Below are 17,981 nucleotides of genomic sequence, written 5' to 3'. Positions count from 1 at the left end.
GGCAGGTTAGGGTAATTAAGCAATTTATTGAACAATAATGGTTTGTTCTGTTGCATACATGAGATAAGAAGTAAAATCTAAATATGTATCTCGTATTTCTAATTTGCATACTGTATATTTCTATATATCATTTTTTTAAATGGGCTTGATCACAGTTTATTTGCTGTAGTTAGTAAATGTTAATAAAACACGACAAGAACTTATTGTTAAACTGTGTCAAAACTAATTCATCTTGAAAATGGCAGATGATAGATTGCAATAGTGTTGGATTACAATTAATTTAAACTGTTGGTAGGAAAACATTTACACAAAGCTTTTGATCAATTGCTTTTTTCTTTTGTTTACCCTTAGTCTCAATCTGGGGTTCCCAAAATTTCAGTCAAAATTACAATACCAGTGACTTGTGACCCCCAATATTATCTAAGGTGGGTCTAAACATATAAACCTTACACACACCAAAATATTGAACTATTCATCATTTAATTTTGAGAACATTTCTCGGAGACCATCCTTTATGTTCAGTTGTGGCCTGTATTCATTTTTAATGTACGTAAGTGCTGTAAAGGTGTCAGGAAGTTTAACTTGGTGCCATAAAATCAATGTGCTGTGTCTTTAATATAACGTAATCACCCCAGGGGTTGCAAAAAATAAAAGGCTGATGGCTTTTTATTTGGATGTTGTTTTTTAATGTAACTATTACCTACATTTTTTCTTCTGTAGATTATGAATCAAATATGGTAATTATAGTAGTTTAATAAAAGGAATTCCATTTTTGGAAATCACCAAGCCAACATTGTCCTGCAACCCCCCAGGGGGGGTCCCGACCCCCACAATGGAGCCACTGCTCTAAATGACCTGTAGTCTCAATTGTCAACTAGGTTCATTCTTCCTGTTGGTTTTTAATTGACCCCATGAATATTTTTTGGTATAATATCTCACAGTTTACTTCATTTCGTATTGAAGGCCTAAAGTTTTTTATTTACATTGAGCGTGTTGCCTCTTACAGCGGCCATTTTGAAATCACAAACTAATTAACCTGCTAAGATTAATTTTGTAAAATATGTGTAAAATGAAACTGAGTTTGATGCATTTTATCTTACATTAGATGATCTAATTAACTTGTTTGAGTGGGTTGTCTAACAGAGGCCATTTTGAACTAACTGACTTAAGGGTGTGCCTTAAATCACACTGCATTTGAGTGGGAACTTATATTAAGACTGTTAATAAGAATTTTCAGAAGGAAGTGAATAAGGTTGAGTAAAATTGGAAGTGTGATCATTATCACATGACCTATACACATTCACTTCACAAATTCATTGATGATTTCATAGTGAAGATTCCACTGGACAAATTCAGAATCTCAGTGAAAATATTAGAGCAGGTTTTCCAGACACTTCTCGCTAATCAGTTTCACATAACCTACTATATAATAAGAAGGCGTGTGATTTTGGATTCTGTGCAAATGATAATTACTGAATCTAAAGAAAATCATACAGAGTGCATTTTTAAATATCATTTTGTGTCATTTTTTTAAGTCTTACTTTCCGAGAAAGGATTATCCTCGCTTGACTTCACTTGATGTTTTCTTTCATTCACAACTGTATTTGACTAAATTTGTTTGTGTTTTGTTTGCTTTTTTAAATCTCAAACTCATTTCTTACATAAAGTCCAACTCACCTCTTGTGGAAATATATAACATAGACTCAACACTCTAAAAATAGGAGTCAACCTGAATGGACACAGACATATACATGCAGTATATATGCACATGCTTATGTACTTTTTCTTCTTTTTTAATATTTCATCTACATGCGCTGTCAACAGATCAAACCATCGGACATATCTTGGCAGCCATGTATGTTTATACTTGTGGCTTTTTTCAGATCCCCAAGTTGTCTTATTTGAGCTGCCCAGAAAAACAGCTCTGTGAGAGAAAGAGCAGTCAGGTAAACATTTTCCAAACAAAGACGCCTCTAAAGTCCTAGACTCCAGGACCAGCCTTGGGTGAAAGCTTAAGTAGACCACACGCTTGAAGCAACAGTGCGTAGGCCGACAGGGAAATGGCCAAAATCAGAGGAGAGAGTCCTCAGAGACTTCTCCCACTGCCAACCCTGGGCCTGGTCTTCAGATGAGGCTCTTTCACAGTGACGACAGATTGTGGAACTGTGTGTTTGGGTGTGTAAAAGGGTGTGTAGGTGTGTGGGTGAGATGGTAAATGACGGGATCAGACCGGACATTTGTGTACGTCACAAAATGGGTGAGCGGTTACGTTTAATCTATTGGAAAAATCTAATCACTCGCTTGTCGACTCAATAGACAGCCATGTTCTGTCATGTTAACTGGGATTTCAACAAATCAGTATTTTGCCTTTTTTTTTGGTACAGATGCATAATTAAACTTTTTTTTTTTTTTTTTTTGGTGGGGCAACCAAGATTGTTGATTTTAAAAGATTTGTCTTGTTTTATGAAGAAATTTTGTTATTGTTTTCAAAAGCAAAAGAAAAAAAATAATTTTGTTCTTTCTTTCTTTCTTTCTTTCTTTCTTTCTTTCTTTCTTTCTTTCTTTCTTTCTTTCTTTCTTTCTTTCTGTCTTTCTTTCTTTCTTTCTTTTTCCATCTATCCTTTGTTATTTTGTATTTTATATTTTTAATTTTGGGCGTTGCAGTGGCGCAGTAGGTAGTGCTGTCACATTAGAGCAAGAAGGTCGCTTGTTCGAGCCTTCGCTGGGTCAGTTTGCGTTTCTGTGTGGAGTTTGCATGTTTTCCCTACATTCGCATGGGCTTCCTCCGGGTGCTCCAGTTTCCCCCATAATCCAAAGACATGAGGCACAGGTGAATTGGGTCAGCTAAATTGTCCGTAGAATTGTCCGTAGTGTATGACTGTGTGTGAATGAGTGTGTGTGGATGTTTCCCAGAGATGGGTTGCGGCTGAAAGGGCATCCGCTGCATAAAAACATGCTGGATAAGTTGGTGGTTCATTTCGCTGTGGCGACCCCAGATTATTAAAGGGACTAAGCCGAAAAGAAAATAAATGAATGAATGATTTTTAATTTTGTGGGTTTTAATGACAACTATGAAAACCCCAAGATTTACCCCAGATTTATTGAATATTTCTTAAACCAATACAAAGAAAGGATTTTTTAAAATCTTGGCTAAATGAAAAGTATAAACATGAAAAGTAAAAGAAAGTTGGCACAGCAGTAAATACTTAGTTGGGGCTCCTTTTGTCTCAATTTCTGCAGCAATGTGGCGTGGCTTGGAGTCAATCAGTCTGTAGCACTGTTCAGGTGTTATGAGAGTCCAGGTTGCTCTGATAGGGTCCTTCAGCTTTTCTGCATTATTGGCTCTGCCATATCGCATCTTCATCCTCACAATACCCCATAGATTTTCTCAGAAGCAGCCCAGTCTTTAGCCCAGGTGAGACTTTTCTAATGTTGTCTGTTGTTCAAGAGTGGCTTGATAAAAGGAATGCAACAGATGAAACCCATCTCCTGGATACTGTGTCTGTGCGTATTGGTTTTTGAAGCACTGACTCCAGCTGCAGTCCACTCTTTGTGAATCTCCACCACATTTTTGTATGGGTTTTGTTTCACATTTATCTCCAGGGTCGCAGTTATCCTATTGCATGTACACTTTTTTTGCACATCTTTTTCTTTTCCTTATTTTATTATTATTTTTCAATCAAAAACCTGAATTAGTTTGTTTGTTTGTTTGTCATTCATTTGTTCATCTACTATTCATTTGTACATTCATTTATTCGTTTGTTCATTCTTTTTATTTTTAAAGTAAAAAATCTAAAACAAATTTTATTGTAATGTATTAATCAAAAACATTTGAAAATTGTGTGATTTTATTATATATATATTTTTTTATATTAGAAAGTGCATCATAAAAAAGACAATAGATAATACTTTATATAAATATCAAAAATTTCCCCCTTTTTTCTCTTCAGAGACTGAAAGCCGCTCTTGCCCACCATCCAGGGGGCATGGCGAATGGCAGCATGAACTCCATGGGTCATATGATGGAGATGATGCCCTCGCGGCAGGATCAGACCGGGCACCACCACATGCACTCTCACCCTCACCAGCACATGCAGGGTCCCCCGCATGGATACCCACACCATGGCCACCACCACCCCAGCCATGCCCAGAGTGTCCATCACCACCCACAGAGCCACGGGCACCACAACTCCCACCCGGCCCACATGCACCCCGCACACGGACATCAGACCTCACCACATCAAGCCATGCACTCTGCTGCTTCACAGGTAACAAGCTGGGTTGTGGTTGCCAGATTTGGGGTGCTATCCAGGGGTGTTGATGCCAGGTTGTTGAGGTTTTAAGTCTGCAATATTTGGAAAAACATGTGATGATGACACTGGTGAGCTCAGATGAATTAAATATACTATAGTTGAAGTCAGAATTATTAAACCTCCTGAATTATTAGCCCCCCTGTTTATTTTTTCCAAAATTTCTTTTTAACAGAGAGAAGATTTTTCAACACATTTCTAAACATTATAGTTTCAATAACTCATTTCTACTAACTAATTTATTTTATCTTTGCCATGATGACAGTAAATAATATTTGACTAGATATTTTTCAAGACACTACTATACAGCTTAAAGTGACATTTAAAGGCTTAACTAAGTTAATTAGATTAACTAGGCAGGTTAGGGTAATTAGGCAAGTTATTGATGGTTTGTTCTGTTGACCATCAAAAAATATAGCTTAAATGGGCTAATAATTTTGACCTTAAAATGTTTTTTGAAAAATGTAAAAACTGCTTTTATTCTAGCCGAAATAAAACAAATAAGTCTTTCTACAGAAGAACAAATATTATCAGATATACTGTGAAAATGTCGTTGCTCTGTTAAACATAATTTGGGAAACATATGCTGGATAGCTTGGGGGTTCATTCTACTGTGGCCACCTCAGATTAATAAAGGGTCTAAGCCGAAAAGAAAATGAATGAATGAATAATATAATATTGGTTAGCACGATCGCCTCACATTAAGAAGGTCACTGATTCGAGCCCTGACTGGGTCAGTTGGCATTTCTGTTTTGAGTTTGTATGTTCTCCCCATGATTGTGTGGGTTTCCTCTGGGTGCTCCAGTTTCCCCCACAGTCTGAAACTGGAAAGGCATTCGCTGCATAAAACATATCCTGGATAAGTTGGTGGTTCATTCCGTTGTGGCCACCCCGCATTAACAAAGGGACTAAGCTGAAAAGAAAATGAATGAACGAATATATAGATATATGGTCATAACAATTTCTTAAAGAATCGATTCACCCAAGACTGAAAATGAACTTTTTATCTTCTGATAAACACTATAGTATATATTTTAAATTATTGCCGAATACAAGACAGTTAATGATGAAAAATAATACAGAATCTTAAAAATTATGATTGCCAACATTTTTTTGAAAATTGTCCCTTCCATATTCAACAGAAAATATACATTTATACAATTTGAAGTGTGAAGAAATAGTGATAGAATTTTTTATTTTGAAGTGAAAAATACCTTTAAATATTATTAATATTTAAAAAGTCATATGTAATATCAAACACAGACAAGTGCTGTTTCTAGAACTAAGTGATAATAACAACACTATTTAAACTACAACAGTGACTGTGTGATTAATCTTGATTATTCCCACAAAAATAATGAGATTAATCATAAAGAATGAAATGAGTTATTGTTTGTTGATTCTAATCTAATGAAGCACCTCATGTCGACACATGACACCAACAAATTTGTGGCTATGCAGGTAAAGTGAGCTCTGCTACGACAGGAGGACATAAAGCAACAACATCAAAACAAATAAAACCTAATTTGTCTCCACCACAATCACTTATTATCTGAATTAAACACAATAACAACTACATATATAGTTGAGATCATGCTGCTGTTGTCTCTCATATCATCCCACAACAACATTAAAATAGTTTAGTGTAAAATGTTTTACATTTATGTTATAGTCATTTGACAAATTAGATTTGCCCCAATTAGAAGTATTGCAACAGTTACTTTCCTTGGTAATTACTTTAATTATTATGTAACTTGGGGATATCACTAGTAGTAACTATTACTAATTATTTTTTTAAAGGAACGGGCCCTACACTGATAATGAGTAAGTTGTTGTAAAATTTAAAAACCATTTCATGGTATTATACATGTTCCATGTGCTTAAAAAAACCACTACATTTCTTGAAACCTGACAACTGTAAGACTATTTTTTCCATTTATTTCAAATAATAGTCATTTTGCCCTAACCTTCAGGTCTTGAGACTTTTTCAGATGTCTAAATCCATCTTTTTGTGATTCAGAAGTTCTGCTTTAATGTATTATTAAGCCGAATAAGGGGCCCTGTATACATACAAACCATCAAAGCTGCAGCATTTTCCATCGCCTCCAGAAACCAGTAATGATCTAAAGACGGCAAACATGGCTACTGCCAAGCATATGTCAAAGAAGCTTTTTGTAGACCCCGTGCGCCAGTAGTGGCCCTGTTTCTCAGGGTGTCACAGAGCATTGGTCCGAGTGGACGTGTGCGGTGGAAAACTGGGCCCTGACACCTCTTTATGAGGGTGGAGCGCCCTGTAAATCACACTGCTGTTTCTCACACCCAGATGTCCATCACAGAGCAGTAGGGCCACGTGTACAGAGCGCATGTTGTTTTAAAGAAAACTCCCAGACAGGAACTTTTTGGCTAGAAGTGGTCTGAGCGATGAGATGTCAGACAGGTGACTGACCAGCAGCCAGGTTTATGAGTATGAATATGGTTCTTGAAGGGATTTTACCAACATGTTCCTCTGAAACATTATTTTAATTATCCTATCAGATTTGAGAGATATGTTTACTGTTTATGTCCAGTTTTGCGTGACAATTTTTCACCATTGCCCTCTGGTTTTAAGAATAACTTGGGTATTAGGTTTTGGATTACATTTTTGGACAAGAACAATGTTAGGATCAACAACAAAAATGTTGAATCTGCACAGTAAAAAAAATCTGTAACTTTACGATAAAAACTGTCAACTGTAGTTGACAGAATTTTTCAGTTAAAATAAGATATAATCACCTTTTTTCAGTAAACTACCATATTTAAACTTAAATAGAGGGTTAAAATGTCAACATTCAAAAATGGGGTAGTTCACCCCCAAAAATGGTAATTTCCTCACCATTTACTGACACTCAAGGGACTTTCCTTAATTTTTTGAAAACAAAACAATACATTTATTAAAAACAAAACAAAATATTCTTTATAATGTTGCAAACCAGAAGTCATTAACATCGCACACATCACGTCTTTTGGTGCATGCACTCACAAATAGGCATTAGCTATGTTTCCATCCAAAAATGCAATTTATTTTTATGTGCAAAACATAATCACATATAAGATGTGCAAATAAGGCAGTGTTTCCATCCAATGAGTCAAAGAGGACAAAAATCTTTTGAATAACTGTCCCAGTAAAAACAGAATTTGCTGCGGTAGGAGAAGCTGCGTGAATATTTTCCTTATTTAATAAATGACTTGCACCTCAGAATACGATGCCGACATGCTATGAACGCATGGTGGCGTTTGAAGGCGTGAGACGTGGAGACAGTTCTGAAGGTAATTAATAAAATAATAACACTAATACTGAGATGGTTAAGGCGTTTTAGAATGACTAAAACATTTTTATCATCAACACACTTTTATCATCAAATGATCTCAAATAACAAAACACATGTTTTGTTTTTATGCACATACTGGAATTTGTTCGGTAAAAAGCATTTCCAACGTAATTTTCGCACATCTTTTATTTATCGAGTAAAAAGTTCAGTTTTTTTTTTTTTTTTTACGCACATTTTCAAAATTTATGTTCAGCTTGCAGCTTGGCATTTCCATCAACCGTTTTTTTTATGCGTAACATAGCTACTGACACAACTACTAAACACCATTATGACATATATACATATGACACTAAAGTGCAATAAATTTTATAATAGTATCATTCATTTATTCAATTATTCATTCATTTTGCTTCAGCTTAGTCCCTTATTTGTCAGAGTTTGCCAAATAGTCTGGCAAATGTTTTACACAGTGGATGCCCTTCTAGCTGCAACCCAGTCCTGGGAAACACCCATACACTTTGACATTCACATACACAATCATACACTACGGTCAATTTAGTTACTTCGCATATAGTGCATGTCTTTGGACTGTAGGGGACACTGGAACACCTGGAGAAAACCCATGTGGGAGAACATGAAAAACTCCACACAGAATTGCCAACTGGCCCAGTTGGGACTCAAGCCAGCGATCTTTTTGTGAGGCAACAGTGCTAACCCATAATAGCAACATAGTAATGTCAAACTAAAAATGTAGAGAGTTCTGGGAAAGCCAATGTGTTGATATTCCCCATATATTGTAAGAAAACTTGGTGTTAACCAGGTAACAGATTTTTACTGTAGTACTTTTACCATTAAAATTACAGCCGTTTTTTTTTTTTTTTTTTGCAGTGTGGAATATGTCTGACTCTGTAAAATCGGAATGTTTTTTTGTGTTTCTGTAACTAGGATGTCTTTTGTGTATTGCCTCTTGTTGAATTGCTGAATGCCTCATCAATTGTAAGTTGCTTTGGACTGAAGCATCTGCTAAATGACTGGATGTAAATGTTTTACAGCTATCCCCAGCTGCTCAGCAAATGCAGCCCACGCAGACCCTTCAGTCCCCACCGCCCAGCGGAGGTCGTCGCAGACGGGTCGTGGACGAAGACCCAGATGAGCGCAGACGGAAATTTCTTGAAAGGAATCGGGCCGCCGCCACACGCTGCAGACAAAAGCGGAAAGTCTGGGTGATGTCGCTAGAGAAGAAAGCGGAGGAACTCACCCAAACCAACATGCAGTTGCAGGTCAGAATCACTCACTCGCACACTTCTCCTCAGCTCAAGGCCTCTGTTCTTAAGCGTTAAAGTGCACTTGACTCTGGAACACACACTGAGATGTATTGCACACGGGGCTTCATATTTCACTCTGTATTAGCTTACTCTAGACCACAGAAGCTCATAAACAGCCTTCGTTTGACAGCTGAAGCTACTGTAGATGGAGAGCAGACGGGGATGGCTGTGAGGAGGGAAGGGTCAATGGGTTATTGAGGTCTACAGAGTAACCAGAGCACAGCCAGCTGCAGATGAATGTGTGGTTTGTAGGCTAGTAAAACCTCAGAGCATCACGGCACATCTCATCTATGGGAGGTTTCCATTCGAACACATCCATTTGGGCTCTCATTGGTCCTTGCATTTGCGTAGAGATTTACCTGAAAGATTGATCTCGTGTAGGACTATTTTTGGAGGTGTGTGTAGTATAGCTTGCACCAGTCTAAACTCTACCCAGTCAAATGGGTATTTAGGTGGTTTAGCTGACTGGCCAGATGGCCTACCAGATGACACATGTTTTAAACCTCTATAAAACCAGACAATCACATCAGCCCAACCTTTTTAGGTTAGATTGAGGTTGTTGTTTTTTGTTTGCAGTAAGGTGGTTTCCCCATCACGCCACATCATTCAACCTGAGCAACTTGTCTTGCGGATGGTTTGCTGGTTGCACTTAGTGTGATTTGAACCTTTTAATTTACATTTTTTGACTTCTGGGCAACATCGCCCTCTTATCAAAAGTTCCTACTAGGGTACTTTTTCCTACTCTTTTTGGTAGCCTGTCCCTGCTCAGAGATGTCCTTGGAAATGTCTCTGTTTAAGCAAGTTCAAAACAGCTCACAGATGCCTTGCAAAAAGCTAATAATTTAATATATTGCTGGTAGCTACAAGAGGAAACCTGTTGTAGTCTTTATTTTCTGACAGAGGGTGATGTTAGTTGCATTAACAACTTAAAGGGCCGTTAAACCCCCTGTTGAAGCAGGGTGTTTTCACACCTCTAGTTTGGAAAAAGTCAGGAAAGTGAGTGTATCTAGCTCTGCTTAGATGGGAGTGTCTGAGGAGGGAAATAGGGAAGGATTTGGATAAAAATGGGAGTTTCCATTTGGGCATGTGCTGATTTTTACAGAAACAAAACAAACACACAGACGCAGAGGGGAAAGACAGTGATTGTGTTTAATGACAGTGACAGTGATTTTGGAATGTTTGATACCACACGTCGTATAAGAGAAAAAAACCTTCCACATTTCTCTGTAACTTAGATGCACTCGTTAGGTAGCATCAGAAAGCTGTGTATGTATAGACTATCCTGTAACAAAATGCGCCGAAAATCCTACATGATGGTAATAGTTTGATTGCAGTGTTTACACTCGGAGAGCAGCATTTACAGTGGATCTTTCAGTCCATAATATTTTAGTGATATTAACGCACTGTAAACTGAAAAATCATTTTAACTAAGGTCTGTCTTTAAACACTGAAGAGTACTGCTGACGATATGAACTAACTTTGCCTTTGAATGAATGAATGTAGAGATAAGACAATCACCACCAACTGGAGCCGCATCTTTTTTAAAAGGAGAAAAGCGGCTAATCCGGATTTTACCATGTCCAAATGCGAAAAGCTCTCGGTAAACAATGTTCCGTACAGACAAATTTCTGGCGTTTGACGCGTACACTGTAGTCAAAACGTCAGTCCAGCTGCGCTTTCATAGAGGGAAAATGAAAACAAAACCTTCACTCCAGCACATTTAAAAACGCAAAACTGACGACCAGTCTCCAAACAATTCTTGTTCGTTCACTTGTTTTAGCAACACGTGGCATCTCTCTGCCGCCTCAACACTTTATCAGGTAAAAACATTCTTGGAAGCTATCATGCATATTAATGAAGTTGCACTGCATACACAATAGAGCGTGCTAATTGGTTTGAACCAAGACTTGAACTCCCAGGTACAGATGTCAACTCCTCACACTGGAATACACGCAAGGATCTAATTGCTGTGACGTAGTTTCAAATTTTTTTTCAAACTTGAAGAACGAATTTGCTCAAAGTAACGCAAAAACAACTAATTTTGAATTTTCGTGTAATATATGTGTCCTAATAGTGTTTTTAGCAGCATGGGACACATATATTACTGTCAACAGCTCAAAAAATGTGTTTTGGTTTTTTGTGACCCTTTAAGGCATGTGTGAATTCTAACAGTGAGAAGACTGTCCATATACATGTCACAAATGAGTTTATGTGAAAATTGCTTGGACAAAGTTGTGTACCACATGGTTTTATGACCTGGTGAAGCAATTCTGTGGCAAAAACAAGGAGATATATCCAGTTGCAGACCCGCAGACCCACACACATTTCTGCACACAATCCAGGACACACGGGCTGGTTCTCAATATGCTTTCTTCTGCGTTCCTGTGTTCTTCTATAACGTCATTATCAACCGTCAAAGTTCAGTTACAAAACTCAAGAACGGAGAACGCTTGAAAGTTCCTAGATGAGTTCTTGATATTGAGGATGAGATCACAAGCACCTCATTTCCTACAGGACGCGTTTTCTATTCTTGTTGTCTCCTTAATTCATTCTTTCGAGGTAACCTGGCAAAAATGTTCTTCATTTGAATGAACGAAAGTCTGTTTTCTGCGTTTTTGGAATTAAGAAACAGCCGTGATCTAAGCAGGGCGAACCATATATGGAAAATGGATCAGTCTTCTTCTATTTTTCCTTGTTTAATGACGACTAACTTCCTAGGAGCGTTATCGCCACCTACTGTATTTCACAAATATGGTGCTCAAGACCGTCCGTGACTGTGAACGGTTTAGGGTTTCCCATTTCAGTCATCATTTCATTATTATATCACAACGAATTTTAACATCTTCACCAGCTTATCCAACACATGTTTTATGCAGCGGATACCGTTCCAGCTGCAACCCATCTCTGGGAAACATCCATACACACTCATTTACACACACACTACAGGCAATTTAGCTTACCCAATTGACCCTCTGCTAGCCACACCCAAAGACCACCACCCACCAATCGAGGCTTAGCAACCGTAGCTACGCGCAGGAGCTCTGTCAAGCTTTCGAGCAAGGGAAACAGGCCAGAGCGTTATGCATAAGGATTGTGCAAATCTGATAACCGATATCCTGAATGTTTGGCCAGGGTGGTGGAATTTTTTCCCTTTTCAAAACCAAAAACCCAAGGGGAGAGATGCCAGTGTTAATCAAACTCTGTGAGGGCCGCTAAAGGTGCGGAGTTAAGTTGGTTTTGTTTCAATATTCCTGAAACATTTAGTGATAGAGGGCAATAACTTACACACCTCATACCATGAAAAGATCTAAACTGTGTCTCCTACAAAAATACAAAGCAGGTTATGTTTCCCAGCTGTCTTATTCTTTTTTTCCGCTCAATATTATGATCACAGCTTCGTTTAAGCCTTTGTCTAGTAGTCATACTAATAGCAATCATATTTCCATCTGTTTCAAGCTACGAATATTTAAAATTACATATCAACTGAACAAAACCAAGATGTGATCACAATCTGAGCTCTTGCAATCAATATACTTTATCCACAGCTGGTTTTCAGTAATTTATAACCCTCATGCCCATGTCAGCTCTACAATTCACTGTTGTTTTTGTCTGTCTTTTGAAGATTTAGTCATTGGTGACAATGTTATAGCCGGTTTGTGTCTACTTTTATATTTGGTGTCAGATTATTATTTGCTGGTAGGGAAAATCTATGAGTCCACTTATGCAATTTATACTTTGTATATATTTATACTATATATACTTATTTGTATTTCAATGTATTTATTCATTCCACTTACAGTAACTGCAAAGTAGAGTAGAAACGGTGTAAAAAGCACAGAAACATACTAAAATACTAAGACAGTTATAGGTACTGTACATTGTTATGAGTAAGTGATGCTAATATTCAGCACAAATCCATCAATTTACCCTTTCTGGCTGTTCTTTTTATGAATGAATGATGTAGAAGCACTGTCCATGCGTGTTTCCTTGTCAGTTAGTAAAACTATATTTCACTGCACAATAATTAATCTATCAGGCTTTTTGGCTAAAAAGGGAGATCACGGTTTAATTAGTTACTGTTAGATTATTTGTAAATGTCACCTCTCCTGCTGTGCATGAGCTAAGCTGTTAAATGGTTAGCGTATGAGGCAGCTAGGCTAACCTAGCTTCAATTTTTTTTTTCAATTATTTTCTAATCGGTTGCGTTTTAGGTGGTGAATATACCCCTGTAATGTACTGCAGTTTTTTTTGTTTGTTTGTTTGGCTTTTTTGTACTATTTTCTTCATTAGAATAAATCCATTAAATAAATTAAACCTGTCCAATTTAGATCTCTAAAAAATAAAAAAAATCTGCTATACTGACTCTGTGAGATAAATATTGACTGATCATCTATGATGACTGACACTGTTCAGTCTATTACATAGAATGACGTTTGGAAACAACGTTCCCCATTCACCTGTCTTGATTGCCATCTTTGTAAAATAGTATACATTATTGTCTATTTTGTACACTATTTATTATCCACATATATAAACATTTATTGATGACAAGGTCTGAGAAGACTTTAATAACATTAACATCCATAAATGGTTCGCCCCTGCCTAGATTGTGTGGGTTGAAACATGTGTGGGTCTGCTGCTCTGCATCTGGATATTATTGAAAACAAGGGCATAGAAAGACATTACTTTCAGAAACACACACTCTCTCTCTCTTTGTCTTTCACTGGCTCTTTCACTGCCCCCCCTCTCTCTCTCTCTCTCTCTCTCTCACTCTCTCTCTCATAAGAGCTAAATTGATGCTCACTATGAATGTTTGCTACACATGCAGGTTAATGGGAAACAAGGTCACATACTGTACAGTGTATAGTTACCCTTATACAGTATGTGAATTAAAGTGTACTCTGCTGTAAACTATCATCACTGAGGGTCCTGTCATGCATGACACATCATTCAACACTGATGGTTCAGTGAGTTTATTCTCCTGGTTGGGAAACTTAAGATAGAGAGAACCGCACACATCACAAGTTCAATCCAACAGTTCTCTGTCTTTTTTGACATGTTTAAATATGTTCAGGAGCTCAATTCTTAGGTTCCTCTTACACAGCAAGAGGCATATGGCAAGCTGTTTTGACATTTAATCTATAACCCATTCTAGTATCTATTTTCATGTTACTAGTGCTATTTTTTAGATACTAATATCTTTTCCATCATGTCAATTCAAATCAAATCACTTTTGTTCTCGCATCATCAGCAGCATGTGTACTATGATAAATGAAAAGCTTAGGTGCTGTCTCCAGACAGTGCAAAATACAGACAGTGCAAATTAGTACTACTTATTCATTAGACACTATTGCATATTCATTACATACTAGTGCTTATTCATTAGATACTAGTGCTTAATCTTTAGGAACTAGCACTTTTAATATATATATATATATATATATATATATATATATATATATATATATATATATATATATATATATATATATATATATATATAAATATATATATATATATATATATATATATATATATATATATATATATATATATATATATATATATATATATATATATTAGGGTTAGGGTTAGGTTATACAGTACAGGGTTAGGTTATATATATATAAAGACATGTGGTACAGGTGAATTGGGTAGGCTAAATTGTCCGTAGTGTATGAGTGAGTGTGTTTGGATGTTTCCCAGAGATGGGTTGTAGCTGGAAGGGCATCCACTGCATAAAAACGTGTTGGATAAGTTTTTGGTTCATTCCGCTGTAGTGACCCCATATACCCCAAATACATATACTAGACACTAGTGCTTACTCATTAGACCAGGGGTCACCAATCTCGGTCCAGGAGGGGCAGTGTCCCTGCAGGGTTTAGTTCCAAATTGCCTCAACACAGCTGCCTGGGTGTTTCAAGTATACCTAGTAAGACCTTGATTTGCTTGTTCAGGTGTGTTTGATTAGGGTTAGAGCTAAAATCTGCAGGACACCGGCCCTCCAGAAACAAGTTTGGTGACCCCTGCATTAGACACTAGTTCTTTTTATTAGATACTAGTATCTATTTGATAGACACTAGTACTTATTATTTAGATATTAATACTTATTAAATAGATACTATAACTTATCAAATAAATTCTACAACTCATTTAAAAGATACTAGTACACATTTATTAAATACTAGCACTTGTTTGAAATGTTACGAGTAAAAATCTTTATTTTACTAGTAAAATGTTTAATTGAACTCTACTCTTCCATTTGAACTAGTCATAACATAAGACAAGCAAAAAAAGCAGAACTGACTAGTAAAATAAGAATTGTTACAAGTAATGGTAAAGATACTATATCCAATAAATAAATGTTATTTCCAATAACAACAAAATAACAATAACAATTAAATATATGTCCAATAAATAAATACTAGTACTAATGAAAAACTACTAGTGTCTATTTAATAGTTACTAGTTTCTAATGAATTGGTACCAGTCTATGTTTAATAAGTACTGGTTTCTAATGATTAAGTACTAGTACCTAATCAATAAGTACTAGTATGTAATACATAAGTACTAGTATCATTTAAATAATTAATTGATTAATTAATGGTTCTAAATTAATCAAGTAATTTTAGCATGTCAAAGTGAAATTTCTGCATATAAAATATAATTTCCCAACAACAGAATTGTGGCTAGTGAAAATTTAATGTGGCTAGTAACATTGGAAATCTACTAGCCACAGTGGCTGGTGATCAAAAAGTTAATGTCAAGCTCTAGTTGTTAGTATGTCCAATGTAAAGTCAATGGCAGTTTTTTTTTTTTTTTTTTTTTTTTTTTTTTACAATGGAAGATTGCAAGATTAGTAGTTTGAGTTAAATAAGCCCAAACTTAAGTTTGTATGACAGTCTGGCGCAAAGTTATGAGGTCACAAAGTTTGGTCCAATGTTAAGTCAATGGAACTTTTCAGAAATTTCTGGGTTAGTTTTCGGAAAACCCTAAGTCAGATCAGTTAGAAAAGATATAGCAACCCGAGTCAGAGCAACTTGGAGGTTTGGTTTTTGTAGCTTGAATGGTTTAGGAGGAGATGCACATATAAATTAATGTAAAGAAGATGGAAGAAATAGAAGTTTGTGTAGTATAACAGTATGTTGGCTTTCTCAAGCCACCATAAAATTTAAAACTTTTTGTTATTATTTTAAATTAAAATTGCTTTAGTTTAAGGTTTATCCAATTAACATAAAATGCTTGAATTTAAAGATATATATTTGATACTTTAAAAAAATCTGAAACACTGAGATACAATTTCACCCAGCCCTTGTTCCAAGCAACAATAGAATAAAAACATGTTGAATGTGTTTGTTTTTCTTTGTTATTGCATAGTTTGACGAGGTGGGACAGAATGCTCATAGACACCCTGGCACTCCCATAGTCCCACTGTTCAGGCTTGTTTAGCCTTTCCAGAAATATTCACCCCACAGTCACAAACATGGTACCTGTCAAAGCGGGGATTCTTCTTCACCAAACATCCCTGACACACTGCCATGTTTTGATATCGCTTCTGCTTAATCACTTAATCAAATTTGAGAACTCGGTGTGATCAGACGCTCTTGTTTCCCACAACAGTAATTGCAGAGAATTCACCGCCTGTTCATTATGAGGTTTTCTAATGAGACCCAGACTTGTCTGGCCTTTAATTCAGTGTGTCTGCTGGGAGGTTTGATGCGAAGCTGCCAATATATCCACCAGAGACTTTTTTTTCGACATGTTTTGTCATAATTACGTTAAGTATCGGTATGGTTTATGACAAAAAAGAACATTATAAACATGTGTGCCTTTGTTTAGATTTGTTTGCATTGTGAGGAACCATAGGGGCTAACTGTCACAAATGTGATTTCCCAAACATGGCTCAAACTTAATCTTAAACTCTGAAGGCATTTCAATAGACAATAACTCTTAAGCATTCAAATACAGGCTGGTCTGTATCCAGGAAACTTGCGCTATTATGAAATATGCATGTTTTTTATCTGGGAAATAATGAGGGACATTTAGTTTTGATTAACTTGAGTTGCTACGAGGAAAGAAAAAAATGTTTCCTTTATGCTTGTAGCAATAGTGTATGATTGGATACATCACTAGCAGCATGTTATTGAATTCCTGTAAACACTGAGGGTTTTTGGTGAGTGTTTCATATTATCTTTGTGTTTGTTGGCAGAACGAGGTCACCATGTTGAAGAACGAGGTGACACAACTGAAACAGCTTTTACTGACACACAAGAACTGTCCCATCACCACCATGCAGAAAGAGTCTCAAGGTTACCTCAGTGAGTACTGTCACGCACCCACATGACCAGAGGTAATGTTATGTAATAACGAATATACTGTATATTGTTTGAAGCACACACCCACTCATATATTGTACTGAAGATACTTGTGAAAACATACTCATTTTCTGTGTCACTGGCAGGTTTGCCAGTGCCTTAACAAAAAAAAATAATAATTTTTTCTTTTTTCTTGTAAATGCCTTTAGTTAATGTATGCTTGCTGTCTTTCTAAAACATCTAAAATATTGATATTACTGTGGTGTGGCATCTTCACATTATTGTTTAGTCATCTCATAGAATTGACAGATAAATGGATGGATGGATGGACAGATGGATGAGTAGAAAAGACTTATATAGAGATTTGATTGGATGAACAGATAGAAATTAATGCGTAGACATACTGTATGTATTTGAATGAACAGATAAACATGGATGGATGGATGGATGATCAGATAAACAAACATGGATAAATGATAAAATAAAAGAAAAGAAAAGATGGATAGATGGATGGATGGCTGGCTGGATGGATGGATGGATGGATGGATGGATGGATGGATGGATTGATAGGCAGAAAGACTTATAGAGAGATGTGATTGGAGAAACAGAAAATGGGCAGGTGAACGGATGGATGGATGGATGGATGGATGGATGGATGGATGGATGGATGGATGGATGGGCAGAAAGACTTATAGAGAGATGTGATTGGAGGAATAGAAAATG

At 36.5% G+C, this 17,981-nt stretch overlaps 1 protein-coding gene and 1 long non-coding RNA gene across 2 annotated transcripts in view; one reads left to right on the top strand and one right to left on the bottom strand.

Moving 5' to 3' along the window:
* Nucleotides 1-17,981, bottom strand: part of LOC141378087 (uncharacterized) — a 160,291-nt gene that overhangs the window by 57,524 nt on the left and 84,786 nt on the right. The window lies entirely within an intron of this gene.
* The window catches only part of creb5b (cAMP responsive element binding protein 5b), a 180,570-nt gene that overhangs the window by 158,706 nt on the left and 3,883 nt on the right, over nt 1-17,981 (top strand). Inside the window, exons 8-10 of the mRNA XM_021466897.3 lie at nt 3,951-4,268; nt 8,671-8,898; nt 17,153-17,261. Coding sequence (XP_021322572.2) covers nt 3,951-4,268; nt 8,671-8,898; nt 17,153-17,261 — 655 coding nt within the window. The remainder of the gene's footprint in view (nt 1-3,950; nt 4,269-8,670; nt 8,899-17,152; nt 17,262-17,981) is intronic.

The sequence above is a fragment of the Danio rerio genome, chromosome 16 (assembly GCF_049306965.1).
Source record: "Danio rerio strain Tuebingen ecotype United States chromosome 16, GRCz12tu, whole genome shotgun sequence".
NCBI classification, from domain to species: Eukaryota; Metazoa; Chordata; class Actinopteri; order Cypriniformes; family Danionidae; genus Danio; species Danio rerio.
Note: the sequence above shows the minus strand (reverse complement) of the source record. Positions and strands in the feature narration are given on the sequence as shown.